Source organism: Chelonoidis abingdonii, chromosome 4 (assembly GCF_003597395.2).
Source record: "Chelonoidis abingdonii isolate Lonesome George chromosome 4, CheloAbing_2.0, whole genome shotgun sequence".
NCBI lineage: Eukaryota > Metazoa > Chordata > Testudines > Testudinidae > Chelonoidis > Chelonoidis abingdonii.
In genome coordinates, this window is record NC_133772.1 from 6,605,029 (window position 1) to 6,619,985 (window position 14,957).

General features: G+C 57.2%; 1 protein-coding gene and 1 long non-coding RNA gene across 4 annotated transcripts in view; both read right to left on the reverse strand.

The window, feature by feature from the left end:
• RAB15 (RAB15, member RAS oncogene family) overlaps nucleotides 1–14,957 on the reverse strand; it is a 54,442-nt gene that overhangs the window by 15,003 nt on the left and 24,482 nt on the right. For 2 of the 3 annotated variants that reach the window (XM_032775852.2, XM_032775851.2), the window contains exons 2-6: nucleotides 5,903–5,963; nucleotides 4,561–4,621; nucleotides 3,348–3,425; nucleotides 1,237–1,326; nucleotides 891–956 (exon numbers count right to left, since the gene is read on the reverse strand). In XM_032775852.2, the coding sequence (XP_032631743.1) occupies nucleotides 891–956; nucleotides 1,237–1,326; nucleotides 3,348–3,425; nucleotides 4,561–4,621; nucleotides 5,903–5,949 (342 nt within the window). In that variant the 5' untranslated portion in view covers nucleotides 5,950–5,963. Of the gene's footprint in view, nucleotides 1–890; nucleotides 957–1,236; nucleotides 1,327–3,347; nucleotides 3,426–4,560; nucleotides 4,622–5,902; nucleotides 5,964–8,571; nucleotides 8,830–14,957 lie in introns of those variants that run through there. The other variant, XM_075065946.1, reaches the window with a different exon arrangement.
• LOC142046719 (uncharacterized) overlaps nucleotides 13,543–14,957 on the reverse strand; it is an 18,493-nt gene continuing 17,078 nt past the window's right edge. The window contains exon 3 of the long non-coding RNA XR_012655690.1: nucleotides 13,543–14,832. This is a non-coding gene — a long non-coding RNA (uncharacterized LOC142046719). The remainder of the gene's footprint in view (nucleotides 14,833–14,957) is intronic.

A 14,957-nucleotide genomic window follows, 5' to 3' on the forward strand; every position in this document is an offset into this window, starting at 1 on the left:
TAGGAGGAGAGATTGAAAAGTCTGGGGCTGTTCAGCTTAGAAAAGACGACGACTAAGGGGGGATATGACAGAGGCCTATCAAATCATGAGTGGGATGGAGAAAGTGAATAAGGAAGAGTTATTTACTCCTTCACAGAACACATGAAGAACCAGAGGCACCCAGTGAAATGAATAGGCAGCAGGTTTAAAACAAACAAAAGGAAGTTCTTCTTCACACAACGCACAGTCAGCCTGTGGAACTCATTGCCCAGGGATGTTGTCAAGGCCAAAAGTGTAACCGGGTTCAAAAAAGAATGAGATAAGTTCACGGAAGTTATGTCCATCGATGGCTTTTAGCCAAGATGGTCTGGGATGCAATTGCATGCTCTGGGCTTCCCTAAACCTCTGACTGCCAGACGCTGGGACTGGATGACTGGGGGTGGATCACGTGATAATTGCTCCATCCTTTTCATTCCCTCTGAAGCACCAGGCACCAGCCACCGGTGGAAGACAGGACACTGGGTGCAACGGACCATTGGTCTGACACAGGATGGCTGTTCTGATGTCCTCATTGTAAGGAAAGTGAGGCTAGTTAGGGCTAGACACCTTGGTTCAAGCTGTTACCAAGGCCGTTGTACACGTTGACAATTTCATTCCAGATTCCTGGCCTGAGATAACAATCGTGGAAAAAGACACAATAACTCTGGGAGAAGAGCCAGTTTCTGACCCAGGCCAAAGCAGAACTCCTGGGAGACTGGTGGGGCCGGTTGAGTGATCAGCTCGAAATCCAGTCTGGAGAGAGCAGGGGAAGCCCCCAGCTCTGGGTTCTTTTTCAAGGTTTGCTCGTCTGATGGCAAGGAAAGGAGCCTGCCACCCCACCCCCCTATCTCAGAACACTGCTGGACTCTCACCTCCTTAATGTTGAAGTTGGTGCAGGCACTTGTTTCGTAGAAGTCCATCCCGTACTCTTTAGCCAGCTGCAAGGCAAGAGAGTCCCTCAGACCGTCACCGAGCAGGGCACCGATTGCCAACCTCAGCACAGCGGAGACAAGTCCACCCCCCCCTCCAGACACGCACGCTCACTCCTGAGTGCTGGGAGCACACGGGCAGCTGGAGGCCAACCAGGGGGTAGGGTGGGGCCGGGAAGATAGAGTACGTGGGGCATGGCCCCCACAAAGAGCAAGGGCATGGGCACCAGGGGGCATTGGCACCCGTTGAGGGGAGCAGGACATGCTTGTCGGTGTGAGGCCCGCTCACCTGCAGGCCTTGTTCCCTGCCCACTTGTCTCTTCTGCTCCTCATCCGCTTTGTTCCCGATGAGGATCTTCTGGACACCGTCTGGCGCATACTGAGCGGGGGAGGTAAGACTCGTTAGCCCATCCCAGCATGCACTGGGGCACCGTCCAGCCCTCCCATAGCTCCGCCACACAACCCTAGAGCTCCCAGCATGCACTGGGGCACCATCCAGCCCTCCCATAGCTCCACCACACAACCCCAGGGCTCCCAGCATGCACTGGGGCACCGTCCAGCCCTCCCATAGCTCCGCCACACAACCCTAGAGCTCCCAGCATGCACTGGGGCACCATCCAGCCCTCCCATAGCTCCACCACACAACCCCAGGGCTCCCAGCATGCACTGGGGCACCGTCCAGCCCTCCCATAGCTCCGCCACACAACCCCAGGGCTCCCAGAATGCACTGGGGCACTGCCTGGCCCCCCTCCTGAAGCTCCACAGCACCACAGGAAATGACCCCGGGGCTCCCAGAATGCACTGGGGCACTGCCTAGCACCCCCCAGCACCGCCACACCACAGAGAACAACCCCAGGGCTCCCAGCCACCCCCTGCCACCCCCAACCCCACCGCAGGGACCGACCCCAGGCTCCCAGCATGCACTGGGGCACTGCCCAGTGCCGCTGCCTCCCTCCAGCCCCGCCACACCACAGGGATCGACCCCAGGCTCCCAGCATGCACTGGGGCACTGCCCAGTGCCCCTGCCTCCCTCCAGTCCCACTGCACTGCAGGGATCGACCCCAGGCTCCCAGCATGCACTGGGGCACTGCCCAGTACCCCTGCCTCCCTCCAGCCCCACTGCACTGCAGGGATCAACCCCAGGCTCCCAGCATGCACTGGGGCACTGCCTAGCGCCCCCCAGCACCGCCACACACAGAGAACAACCCCAGGGCTCCCAGCCACCCCCTACTACCCCCAACCCCACCGCAGGGATCGACCCCAGGCTCCCAGCAGCGACAGGCCAAGATGCCCAGGAGCAACAGGTGACTGGGGGGCCCAGCTAAGATCCCTTGAAGGGGCCGGACCCAGAGGGTGGCACTCAGCACCTTCCGACAGCTGAGCCCTTCCAAGGGGTTTCCACTGGACACCCAGGATCACCCGTTGCTCATGATGGCTTGGACATGGTGGCTCAACCCCCAGTAGCATATGCTGGGAGCGACGCCCACACGGCAGGGCACGGGCTGGGCAGCAGGCCTGCCCCGAGCCCCTGGCCTGCTGCAGGGTGGGCATTTCAAGGGGTCAGGTCTTCAATCAACAGCCCTGGCTGCTGCAGAGGGACCTGTTCTGGATGCCCTGTGGCTGAGTTACTGCCCCGGGGCTACTGGCACAGCACAGGTGCCCTGCACCTGATCCCCAGGGGGACTGCCTGAGCTGTTCCCACTGAGTGACGAGGCAGCCACTCTACATGACCCATTGCCACAGGCCCCACAGTTCCCATAGGGCTGAACTGTACCCTGCACCCAGGTCCAGTCACATGTGCCCTGCTGCTCGCTGCTCTCACAAGCCTGCCTTGCACGTCGGTTGCAACCCACGGCATGGGCCACGTGCCATCGGCAATCTGTGCTGCATGCTGCCCACTCCCCGCCCCTGCACATCCACTGCACACACTGGCAGAGCCTCCTGCTGCCCATCCCCCCTGCTGCAGGCCATCGCCAACCCGCTCCACGCATTGGCAGAGCTCCATGCCCCTGCTGCCCACTCACTGCCACGGCAGATCCACTCCATGCACTGGCAAAGCCCCGTGCCCCTGCTGCCCCCTCCCCCCACTGCAGACTTGTTCACTGCCCCAGAGGTCAGGGTCCCTTCCAGCAGAGCCTGCTTGGCAGCCAGATTCCAGCTGTTAGTTTCCCAGAGGCTCGACAGTCTGTTCGCTCCAAGCTTATTCCGAGCTCTGTCACTGCCCCACTGGGGGCCTTGCCATGTCCCGCTGCTCAGGCTCAGCCCCTAGCACAGGCTGCCTGCTCAGTCTGGACCCATCCAGACCAGGACACTGCCTCAGGCAGCAGGGACCCCCTCCCCACATGCGCTCAGGAGCCAGAGGCCACCAGGGAAGACCAGTGGCTCTGAACTGACTCCCACCTCATCCACGTCGCTGGCCCATTTCATGATGTGCTGGTAGGAGCGCTCACTGCTGATGTCGTAGACCAAGAATATCCCCTGCAATGAGACCCAGCACAAGGGAATGGGGTGGGGGAGCAGAGGACAGTCTTACCCATAGTGCACTGCAGCAGAGAAGAGGCCAACCTCTCTCATACCACGTGATCCTATGCACCTGCCCTCCGGGAGGCACCAGGGCATGGGCAGGGACCCCCATTCTCCAGGAGGCACCAGGGAGTGGGCAGGGACCCCTGGTTTCTGGGAGGCACTGGGGCGTGGGCAGGGACCCCTGGTTCCCAAGAGGCACCAGGGCATGGGCAGGGACCCCTGGTTCCGAGGAGGCACCAGGGTGTGGGCAAGGACCCCTGGTTCCTAGGAGGCACCAGGGCACGGGCAGGGACCCCTGGTTCGTGGGAGGCACCAGGGTGTGGGCAGGGACCCCCGGTTCCCAGGAGGCACCAGGGCATGGGCAGGGACCCCTGGTGTCTGGCCCTCCGGGAGGCACCGGGGACCGGGTCAGCTGAGCACACCTATCTAACCTACAGTCACTCCACCATCCCAGTGACAAGCCCAGGTGGCCTCCTAGGACAGGCCACAGTTAGCCTTAAGGGAACCCAGTGTGGCCTAGGGATAGGGTCTGGGACTCCGGACACCTGGGTTCCATCCCCAGCTCTGCCAGCACCCTGCTGGGTGACCCTGGGTGGATCCCTTCCCCATCCCTGCGCCTCAGTGTCTCCTCCCACCTTTTGTCTATTGAGCTCTTTGGGGCGCTCCTGGCTCGGAGGGGTGGGGAGGATCCTGCCCTAGCCCCATCAGCCTAGCCCTGGGCGCAGAAACCTTGCAGGGCAGTGATTCTCACAAGCCCGCTCTCGGTGGCACCCTGAGAACCCCATGTGCACAGTGCCATTTGCCCACCCGACTACCCAGCCTCTCCCTCGGTCTCTGGCAGAGCAGATCTTGCCCTTGGCTTCTTCGGCAGTGAAAGGCGGGAGCCCAAACACTGGCCTGGAATGGCGCCAGAGGGACAGCAGGAATCTGCCAGGTCGCGTGACCCACTGAGCAGCAGGTCTTACAGGTCCCACTCTGTGCCAGGCCCACAAGGGACGGAGTAGGATCCAGCCCCTGTTACGGGGCCTAGAGAGACGTGTGCTGCCTACCCCCAGTATCGCCCTCATATTCAGGGCGGCACCATTACCTGGGCTCGTCTGTAGTACTGCTTCGTTATTGTCTGGTACCGCTCCTGGCCCGCCGTGTCCCTGCAGCAGAGCAGAGGTCATGTCAGTTGCGGGCGTTCCCTGGGCATCATGACCCCCGGCGGGGATACCGCACCTCCTACTGCCGCAGGGTGGGAGCAAGAGCCACAGAGCAAACAGCACCGGGGCTGGAGGAGCAGCTGCAAACCCATGGTGGGCACAAGCCGTGGGGCAAGTGACTCATGGGGCATCAGTGGGAGCTGGTCATTGGTGCCAAATGGAGCCAGAGGGTCTCGGATGGGCACACACAGCAGGGCTCACCCCAGACGCCCCAAACACACACTCTCCACCTTCGATGGCAGAGGATGCCCCAATCTGAGCGCTCTGTCACGATGCCATTAGCTGCTGTGTCACCTGGCTACCCGGCAGGGGGGTGGGCAGTGCCAGGATGGACACGGGACAGCTGTGGCCACTGCTGCCTCTGCCAGGGAGTGCAGCAGCCAGCAGCTCCCATCTCTGGCTCTGTCCTTCCCCGGCCCCTCTCTGTGAACTGGCAGGGCCTGTCGGCAGGAAGGCAGAAAGGCCTGTGACGCCAGCGCTCTACAGAGACAGCCCAGAGAGTGCCCTGGGACCGGATTGCTGCCCTCCAGCTGGCTGATACGCTGGGGCCTGCAGCTCGGAGCCAGGCCCTGTAAAGCGGCTGCATGGGCGCTGCAGGCTGAGGCCAATGGCCCATCCAGTTTTGCAACCTGCTTCCAGCACTGGCCAGCAGCGGGAGGGTGTGCGGCCCATGGACAAGCATACAGCAGCCGGTCTGTGGCGGTGGAGTTTTCCTAGCCCCAGCTGCAACAGTCCATCTGCAGCCCCCACTGCCCAAATGAGAGACTTCTGCCTACGGTGGCATCTTCGGTCCCAGAGCAGTTCACACGCTACATACACAACATCCATCACCCTGCAATGCTGCCACCTCTGCAGAGGGACATGGCAGCTGAAGAACTGAGCACAGTGTCACTACAGGAGAGCCTAGGGTGGGAAGCGAACGGGAATGCTGCAACTGATGGAGACTGGGCAGCCGGGTTTAGGGAGACACACCCGCGATGGAATTGGGCCAGGAAACCCAGACCAATGCACCTGCTCAGAGATTGCCAGGGTATCTTTAACCACCCCAGGCGCACTGGGAGAGAAGAGCACCCCCTACTGCCTGCCACCCCTCGCTGCAGCAGCCACATGTTCTGTAGAGGTCTTGGCCCAGCAGGATCTCAGCTGGTGAGCTTCAGCAGGGTCCCAGCCCTGGATCACACACCCTTGCCCAACACCCCTCCAGCCCTCAGCTTCAGCACTCACCAGATCTGTATTCGCACTTTGATACCATCCACTTCTATGGTCTTCATCTTGAAGTCGACCCCTGGGGAGAGGGGCGAGAAGAGAGGCCTTATGGGGAGCTGCCTTGCTGCTAGCAAGCACTTTGCAGGAGCCGCGGCACAGGACGTGCATGGCACGAGGAGGTGTCCCAGCCAATTGGCAGCCACGCCCTCTTGGCACGTGGGTGTGGCACGGAGAGCAGAGACTTCCATTGGCCTATGCATCCCACGTCACTCGGGCTGTGCTAGACTAGAGACTGAATTGGGAAGCTCTACCCAGCCTCTCGCCCCTCCTACCCCATGCATTCACCTACCCAGGGCACTGACGGCTTGAAAGGTCCCTTGCTATAACTGGAGTCAGTGGAAGCCACACCTGCTGGACACAGGCCAGTGTCTCCACTCCAGCTCATGGCCAGTGCGGGATACCAGGATGAGGGCCAGGGCATGGACAGGAGAGAGGACCAGGTTCTGCTCAGCTCCAGCAGCACATTCCCCTTGGGAGCAGCATGTGCAGTGGTGAGAGAAGGGCAGGGGGATGCAGGTCTTGCGACGCCCTGGACTTGAGCTCACTCCTTGCCCAGCCTCTTCCCCACTTCCCACGGGTCCCCATGCCCCTGAGCCATACAATCCCACAATCCCCTCTGGCATCTGTGCACCTCGCATTGCCAAGACTCCAACCCCAAGCGCCCACAGCCCCCCAGGATCTGTTGGACTTCAGCCAGGAGTTCACAAACCACCCCCCACTATTGGGAGACCTGGATGGGCGTTAAAGGATTCTGGGATGCAGGTGGGACAGGCTCCAGTGCACTGCATGCTGGCTTTGTGCTGCAGAGGGGCAGCCATCTGGGTAAGCCTGGGTCCCGGCCTCAGCCCGGCTGCTCTCCACACTAGGCGACAGCAGGTTGGCGTTCTGGAGACGCTGGCACAGGCAGGCTTAAGGTGCTTCTTGACAGGGCCCACCTGCTGCATGGACCCTTCTCTGGGCTTTGAGTTTGCAGCTCTCCATAAATGGGCTGCAGGAATTCAGCGATGGAGAGGAGCGTCACCTACTCAACTCGGCCAGCCCCCGGCTCTCTGAAGTTAGCATTCCAAGCAAGGCTAGTCGATGAGGCATGGTCCTGGCCACGCACGTCTCCTCAGCACTTCCTAGCCCACTTATTCAGAGAGGGAGAGAGGCTCAGGTCGGTCTCTGGCCCACCACAACGGGGTAACAACCACCTCTGACATTGTGCTGAAAGCATCATGCCGACATTGGTTGTGTGAAGGGGGCCACGCCCAGCTCAGAAATGAGCTACCTGCTCCCAGCAGCGGCTCTCCACAAAGCTGCTTCGAGAGAGGGGATTGTGGAGAATCACCTATGTGCTCTGGGTGATGTCTATCGGGAATCCCCCAGCCAGATCAGCTCAGGTTTTCCAGAAAACCCCTTTACCTCAGCTCCAGATCTGACCTCCAAGTACAAAGCAGATAGGACCCTCGGGATTTTAAAGTGGATGTGACATTAGGCTTATAACAAACCCTGCTGCAAGTTTTGCAGCAGATAGCGTGGCCACACAACTCGTTAAAACCAGAATACTTCAAAAGACATTAAGGGTACAGAGTCAAGTTCTCAAGCGGTAGGAATTGCCCAGACCACTTCAGCTGTGTCCCTTTCTCCATAAGCAGCATTATGACACACACAATCACACACTTGTTTCTGTCCGAGTTTGAACCCAGAACTTTCGCCTCCGCAGCACAAGTGGCTACTGTCTGTGCTAAAAAAGTAGCAGGTTTCCCCCACCTGTGCTAACTGGTGGCTATGCTGACTTATCTCTGTGGGGCAGCCACCAGCACATCACGCAACTCCTGCTTTGCCAGTGGGCTACACACAGCAGTGGCATATTGGAAATCAAAATTCCTTTCTTCTGGGCCAGCGGTGGGGCCTAGTGATTAGACCTGTGGCTCCTAACAGCATAGCCAAGCACACAGGTTTGGCAGGTGCTTTCTGAGAGGCAGTGCAGCTGAGACTCTGGTCCTATTTCCAGTTTTGCCAGAAGTGACCGTATGCAAATGTAAGTCACCCAGAAGACATGGGAGGATGCAATTTGCCTGCCTCTGGAAGTCGGGATATGAAGCCTACTAATGATGGCTGTGAAATGCACAGGGCAGCAGAAGAGGGACTCAAACTCATGACATCCTGGCTCAGAGTCCAGTGGAACTTCTCTAGGCTAGAGGGTATGTTGATGCAGGAGATAGGCAGACTGGCTGGCTGGCTGGCCCAGGCAGCTCATACAGGTTTGGGAGCATGCTCCATGCAACTGGGATAGGCAGAGTGTTAAGAGCAAGCACCAGCTCTCCTGTGTGCAAGTGGCAGTTCCCATGGCTCAGTGCCAGGGCCAGATCTGGACAGAGTGTCACAGAGAAGGCAAAGAGCCCCTCTGATCCCAGGACTCTAAAAGGTTTCAGGTCCCAGCTCCAAACCTGGGACGTGCTAAAACCGGGAAGAGTTGGGAAATAATTTAGACACCGGCCACGCCCCCTCTTCCTTCCTAGCTTCGTTCCCAGGTAAGGCTGCACCCTTCGTGCTGAGACTTTCCAGTAAAATCCAGCCTGCAGCGCACACCTAGCCTTGGCCCGAACGGCAACAGCTTTGCAAAGCGTTAAGCAACTCGTTACCCTCTGTCTTCATGGGAAGTGCTGGGCATCACTGCCAGGCACCTAGGAAACCGGACACGTCAGTGTCTGTGCGCGTTACATTCACAGCACACACAGAGAAGTTAGAGCCTCTTGCTGAAACATAACATGACCGTATTCCGTAGACTCCCAAACGGTAACACACAGAGCCGCCCACAATGCAGGCTGCTCCCTAGAGCAGAGCGGCCCATCTGCCTCGCCTGGACTAGTCTAGCTTCTTCCAGGCTGAGGCTGACCCTCTTAGCCGATAAGCAGGACCAGGAAACACCCCAACTCTTAAAGCGATAGCTTGCACTTCTAACCCCGTCCTTGACACACCACAGTTTGGAAACAAAATAAACTGATCAACAGGTTATTTGTTCTGTTGGAAATGTAGTGTCTTTAGTTCCCTCTGGGGTTGTTTCCCTCCACACACCCCTTAAATGTAACCACATTTGCAAATGCACGTTTCTGTTGCTTTTTGCTATGAGACACCATAGCTGCCAAGCCCAGCTGCCTTCCCCATAAATCACAGCTCAACATCGCAAGAGTTCCCCGGGAAGCCAAAAATAGCCCCAGCCACTGTTTCTGATCACAATAGCTTCCTCATGTCTCATCCATCAGCCTCCCAAGACATGCAGATGATGGACCTGCAATAGCTGCCTGTGTTATGTGCTTGTGGAGCAGGGAACCCGTGCTCTGCGCAGTCACCTGGAACGGTATGCAGGGTGCCTCCCATGCCCGGTACCAGGACACTGGCCTGCTGAATAAGCTGATTGCTTTCTAGAGAGCAAGGCCAGAAGGGCCCATTCTATCTAGTCTGACCCGAGATGCTCACCCAGGGATCCCTGGATTCCTGGCTGAGCCAGAGCCCAAAGATCAGTGCAGCAAGGCAGCCTCTGAGTGGTATGCTGCCAGTTAGCTTAGGCCCAAGATTCAGAAGCTTAAAGGGACTTTTACAAACCCTAGTAGAATGATTCCTCTGCTTTGTTTGAGTTCAGTGAAGGTGGAAATCCAACCCTAGGCCTCACCAACACAAATCATACCCAGCTGAATTAGTTCAATCAGAGTTAACCCAGGTGTGGATGCTTAAAATCAGCTGACATCGATCTCATTTGGAATTTACCCAGGGAAGCTAGAATATAGGCCAAGCTAAGTGTTGGGCAGGAAACTTTGGTCCACGCACTTTGGGGCCCTACGAATCCGCACTGCACGGCTGCACAGAGTTTTTGCGCGAGCGGCATCCCGTTCACTGCAGCCCAACAGAGTCCATTGCCAGCACCTTGCCAGCACCGGCCCAGCCCAGAAACAGGGCTGTGACTGGCCACACCTCACCTGGGGCTGCGGCAGGCAGACCAGACCCAGCTGTGTTGTGCCATGTAGCTAGAGACTGCAGCAGCAGAGTGTTTTTTGCAGCTTGGGTTTCAAGTAAGCCCCTACGATTCATGCTTGCTGCTGCAGCAGGACTGCCCCCGCCCAGAGGCCTGGGGTCCTTCCAAGCTAGTTTGTATGCTTGTCTAAGCCTGGTAGGAAGTTAAGAGCTCTCCAGCCACTCACAGGGGTACACGCGGTGGCTCTATGAGCGGAGATCCATACCCACGATACAATATTTGACAATCATAGAATGTCAGTGTTGGAGGGACCTCAGGAGGTCATCTAGTCCAACCCCCTGCTCAAAGTAGGGCCAATCCCCAGACAGATCTTTGCCCCAGATTCCTAAAACGGCCACCTCAAGGACTGAACTCACAACCCTGAGTTTAGCAGGCCAATGCTCAAACCACCGTTCAGTGTCGTGTTGGATTCTCCATCACCAACAGTGTTTAAAGCAAGACTGGATGGTTTTCTCACAGCTCTGCATTAGGAATGATTTGGGGGCAGGTCTCAGGCCTGGGTCACACAGGAGGTCAGAGAAGATCATCACACTGGTCCCTTCTGGCTTTGGACTCTAGGAATTTCTTATGAACTGCCTGCCTGGCAGAACAGACAGGTCCACTTCTCAGGCCAGTGGGACTGGCTGCCACCAGGGCAAAGCCCATCTGTGCAGGAGACAGAGCATCCTCTGGGGCTGGTCCCAGCCTGGGCATGAAACTCCCTCAGGAACGAAGCTCTGTTCCAGCCTTCCCCACCCATGCCCCAAGGGCCAGGCACACTTCTAGGAACCATCTCTTCTAACATAAACACAGGTCTCGTTTGAAAAACCTGACCAAAACAAGCCACTCCCTGCACTCTCTTCTCCCCGGCAGGGTGGGGAAGAGGAGAGAACCACTGGCACATGACAGAGGTTAGTCATCTTGCTGAGGCACGGCTGGAAGGCACTCAGATAGGAGGGTGATGAGCACAGCATAAGAGCTTATCTAAAACAGACAGCAAGGGAGTGCCAGATGTCTCCATGAGCCAAGCTCATACCAGGAGCAACAGCACGGGGCCTCTCTGATCAGTATGAGCCTGAGCCCAGGTCTCTCACATCTCCTCTGTCCATTTCAGGACGGGTTCCTGGGGAAGGAAGGGGCGATTCCTGCCATTCACCAGTAGGACACCCATCCCATAGCCCATTGCTGTCTCCAGCCCAGCCATTCCAGGGGCCTGACCATTCACAAGGCCTCACTTCTCAAGCCAGCCTGCTTGGTTAGCAAGACCCATTGCTCTAGGGAATTCCATGTCGTACGTCTGACTCCTTCGAGCTATGCTCACAGAGATGGTGCCACCAGACCCCTGGCCATCTCTCTTCAGCTGGAGAAGGCATTTCCCAGCAGACTAGCTACACCACCCACTTTGTCAGGTCTCCTCCTTCAACTCCAGAGGGGCTAAGCAGCACGGCGCAAGGCGGCGACACTACCGGGCACAGCCTCCCTCAGTGGCACTATCTAGGGACTCAGGCAGCGCTCTGGGGGGAGGTTATTCCAGAGCAACGGTCCCAGGAGAGAGACTTCAGCCAGCTGGTGCCAGGGGCTGCTCCATGCTTCTGTAGCGCTGCCCAGCCACACACCAGTGAGTGCTTGGCAGGAATCCCAGAGCCCTCTGCAAGGCAGCAGGGATTAATGCCCTGACAGCCTATTTTACAGCTAGGTCTGATCTCTTGTACCACAATGCTGCTCAGGAGCCGGCCCTTGGCGTGCCAGGTGCTGCACAACTGCAGAATAATGGGGCTGCCCTGCAGAGCTGGCAAGCGAAGCCAGAGCGAGGTGGAGTGAGCGTCCAGGCAGGTTGCAGGCCCAGCCAGCCTCTCCCTGGTCTGACCAGTGGACTTTTCTTCTTCTCTTGGCAGCCTCCATGCCAGTCTAGCTCTCTGCCCCTGCCTGCTGCGGGCCCAGAGATCACAGAGTCCTTTCGGTCCTGTGCACAGCCTCTCATCCTCCCCGGCGATCTTGCGGGGAGACGGAACACCCTGCACAAGTGCAGCCGCCCATGCTCCACCCAGGGGAGGGCCAAGGCTGGGTGATCCAAGGGGCAGTGTCACAGCTCTGTGGGAACGAGGAGTGCAAGCTGCTTTTGGGAGGCGCTAAGCGACACTGAGCTGACAAAAGTCACTGTGGGAAATGGCAGCTACCCATGTGCCAGTCACACAGGTTCCTTTATGTACCAGCACTGCCCAGAATACACCCCGCCTGGACACACAGCTGAGATGCTCAGCAAGGAGCCTGTGACCCCATCATGAAGCAGGCGCCCAGCGAGAGGAGGGTTATGGTCACAGACAGACCCCGCCCTCCCCCCAGACACGGTGACTGCAGGGATCCTTTGAACCACAGCGGCCTGCAGGCCACATCAAGCTGCGGACAAACCGCCTAGGAAGGGGATGTGAGGGGGCTGCTTCCGCTGGGCACGCTGGCCCCATGGCAACTCTTGAGAGGACCTTTGCGACCCCAAGGCTGAGCCAGCATTGCAGCAACTGTGCCTGCAACGGGGGCACGTCTGTGTGCAGAGAGCACCTCCCTCACATGGGGCCACAAGAGCCTGCCCCACAAACCCACATACCCCCACCCAACCTCCTCTCCCCTAAACTCATCCTCTCCTTCATTGCTCAAGGCCCCCATCCCTTCCCACAAGTCACCTAAGCCTTCCCCCCCTATATCTGCTCCTCCAAGGTGCCCATCCCTCTCTGTCCCTGTAATGCCTCTCCAATACCCCTTCCCCCCTAGATCCTATTCACACCTCTACCTCCTGCCCCCCCTCAATCCCTCTTGGTCCCAGGCACCCTCCCCTACATACATATCAACCCCCTGCACTCCCTCCCTTCCCACCATCCCCAAATGCCCCCACTTACACCTCCCATCCTCCAGCCCCTCCCACCCCCATACGCACTCCGATCCCCCTGCTCTCTCCACCACTCCATATACCAGTCTCCCCGACACTCCTCCACTTGCGGCTTTCCATAAAGCCCCATCACGTGAATTCAGATGACTCAGCCAGACTCTTCCTTCCTGAGGAACGCAGTCTCCAGACAGGGGAGAGATCTGGCCCTTTAGAGCTGGGGTTTCCTGGTGCAGAAAAAGCTCCTTCAAACAAATCGGTGTCCAAAAGCCCAGGGGTGTTAAGCTAGTGTCACGGTTGGAGGCCTGCCCCCAATTCGGAAGGCCTGGGGTGGGGGGTGGGGGGGGCTTCTGTGCGATACATCAGTGACATGAGCCACACAGAGCTCAATGCGTCTCTCTCACGGGCTGAGTCAAACCCTGCTGGTCACTTCACCCCACCCCTACTCCTTCCGGGGAGTGCAGATAGTCAAGGTTTTCCATGGAGCCATCCCTTCTGGGGGAGGCCACCACAGGGGGTACACCGCACAGGGGCGGGACGCACAGGAGCGGGACACACACTCACAGCTATTCGGAGCAGCCGAACAATGGTGATCTGAATCCTGGGATCTGTCCCTAGCACTGTGAGGGGAGCATGTTTAGTGGGTATAGGCAGGATAACCAGTGCATCTATATGTGGCACCTTCTATCTGAATGGCAATGTGACGGAGGGGATATGACTTGGACTTGGATCCCTACCATTCTGGATCTCTCGCAGCCTATCTAAGGTAAAATCAGCCACTAGCGCTCCCTGAAGTCAGTGATCAATCCCAGAGACATTTCAATGGGAGCAAGCCAAGACCCACAACAGTCCACAATAACCGGGATTATTAGACTATATTCTCTTCAAAAATAGCCACTTAAACCTACATGGAGACTTGTGCACTATCTAGAAAAACTGTCGGACAAGCTGCGTTTGGACTAGAGCAGGGGTAGGGAACCTATGGCACAGGTGCCAAAGACAGCACACGAGCTGATTTTCAGCGGCACTCACACTGCCCGGGTCCTGGCCACTGGTCCAGGGGGCTCTTCATTTTAATTTAATTTTAAATGAAGCTTCTTAAACATTTTAAAAACCTTATTTACTTTACATACAACAATAGTTTAGTTCTATATTACAGATGTAGAAAGAGACCTTCTAAAAATGTTACTATGTATGACTGGCACGCGAAACCTTAAATCAGAGTGAACATATAAAGACTCGGCATAGCACTGCTGAAAGGTTGCCGACCCCCGGACTAGAGGGACCTAAGGGAACATTAGACCAATGTCAACAGCAAAGAAAGCAATTTAAGTGACCTGTAATTCAGAAATGGGAGGCATGAATGCTTAAAAAGCTGACCATAAAACCCCAGACGCTCACATTTTTCCTCTGTCTTCAGAATAAATCTGGCAAGTCAAACTTACAGGTGGTGGAGAGGCAGCATGGCCCAATGAATTGAGTCAGGACACCTGGGTTCCATTCCCAGTCCTGCCACCGACCTGCTGAGTGACCATAGCACCCTCTGTCTGAGCCAGTCAGACTGCAAGCTCTTTGGGGCAGGGACTGCGATGTTTTATATATTTGTGCAGCTCCCAGCACAATGGTGCCCGACCTGTCTGAGGCCACTAGGCAGTACAGCAGTATAAGTGATCAATACACACCAAAAGCGCCAGAAGGCTTGCACCAGCATGCAAGGGTTAGGTGATCCCAGAATTAAAGGTGCTGGTGCAACTGTAAAGAGACCCCTGCTGGGCCTGTGAATGGGGCAGCTCAGGACAGACAGAATCTTTGGAGCATTTAGCTGCCAGACTCACAGCTGTATTGCGCCCGGCAGAATGAGTTTTTTCAAGAGCTTATAACTTGGTCAAAAATAGACCAATTTGCACCAGGATGGTAAAAGGCACTACATCAGGGCAAGCCCCCTGCCGAATCACAAGTCCCTGCTCCAAAGCAAGGAGGCGCTAGAGCTTCTCAATTAAATGATTTCTTTAAAACCTGGTGTCACGGAGTCTGGCCCTGCACCCCTCTTCCTGGGACCCACAGTGACTTTTATCCAGCCAGTAAAACAGAAGGTTTATTGGACAGCAGGAACACAGGTTACAGCAGAGCTTGCAGGCACA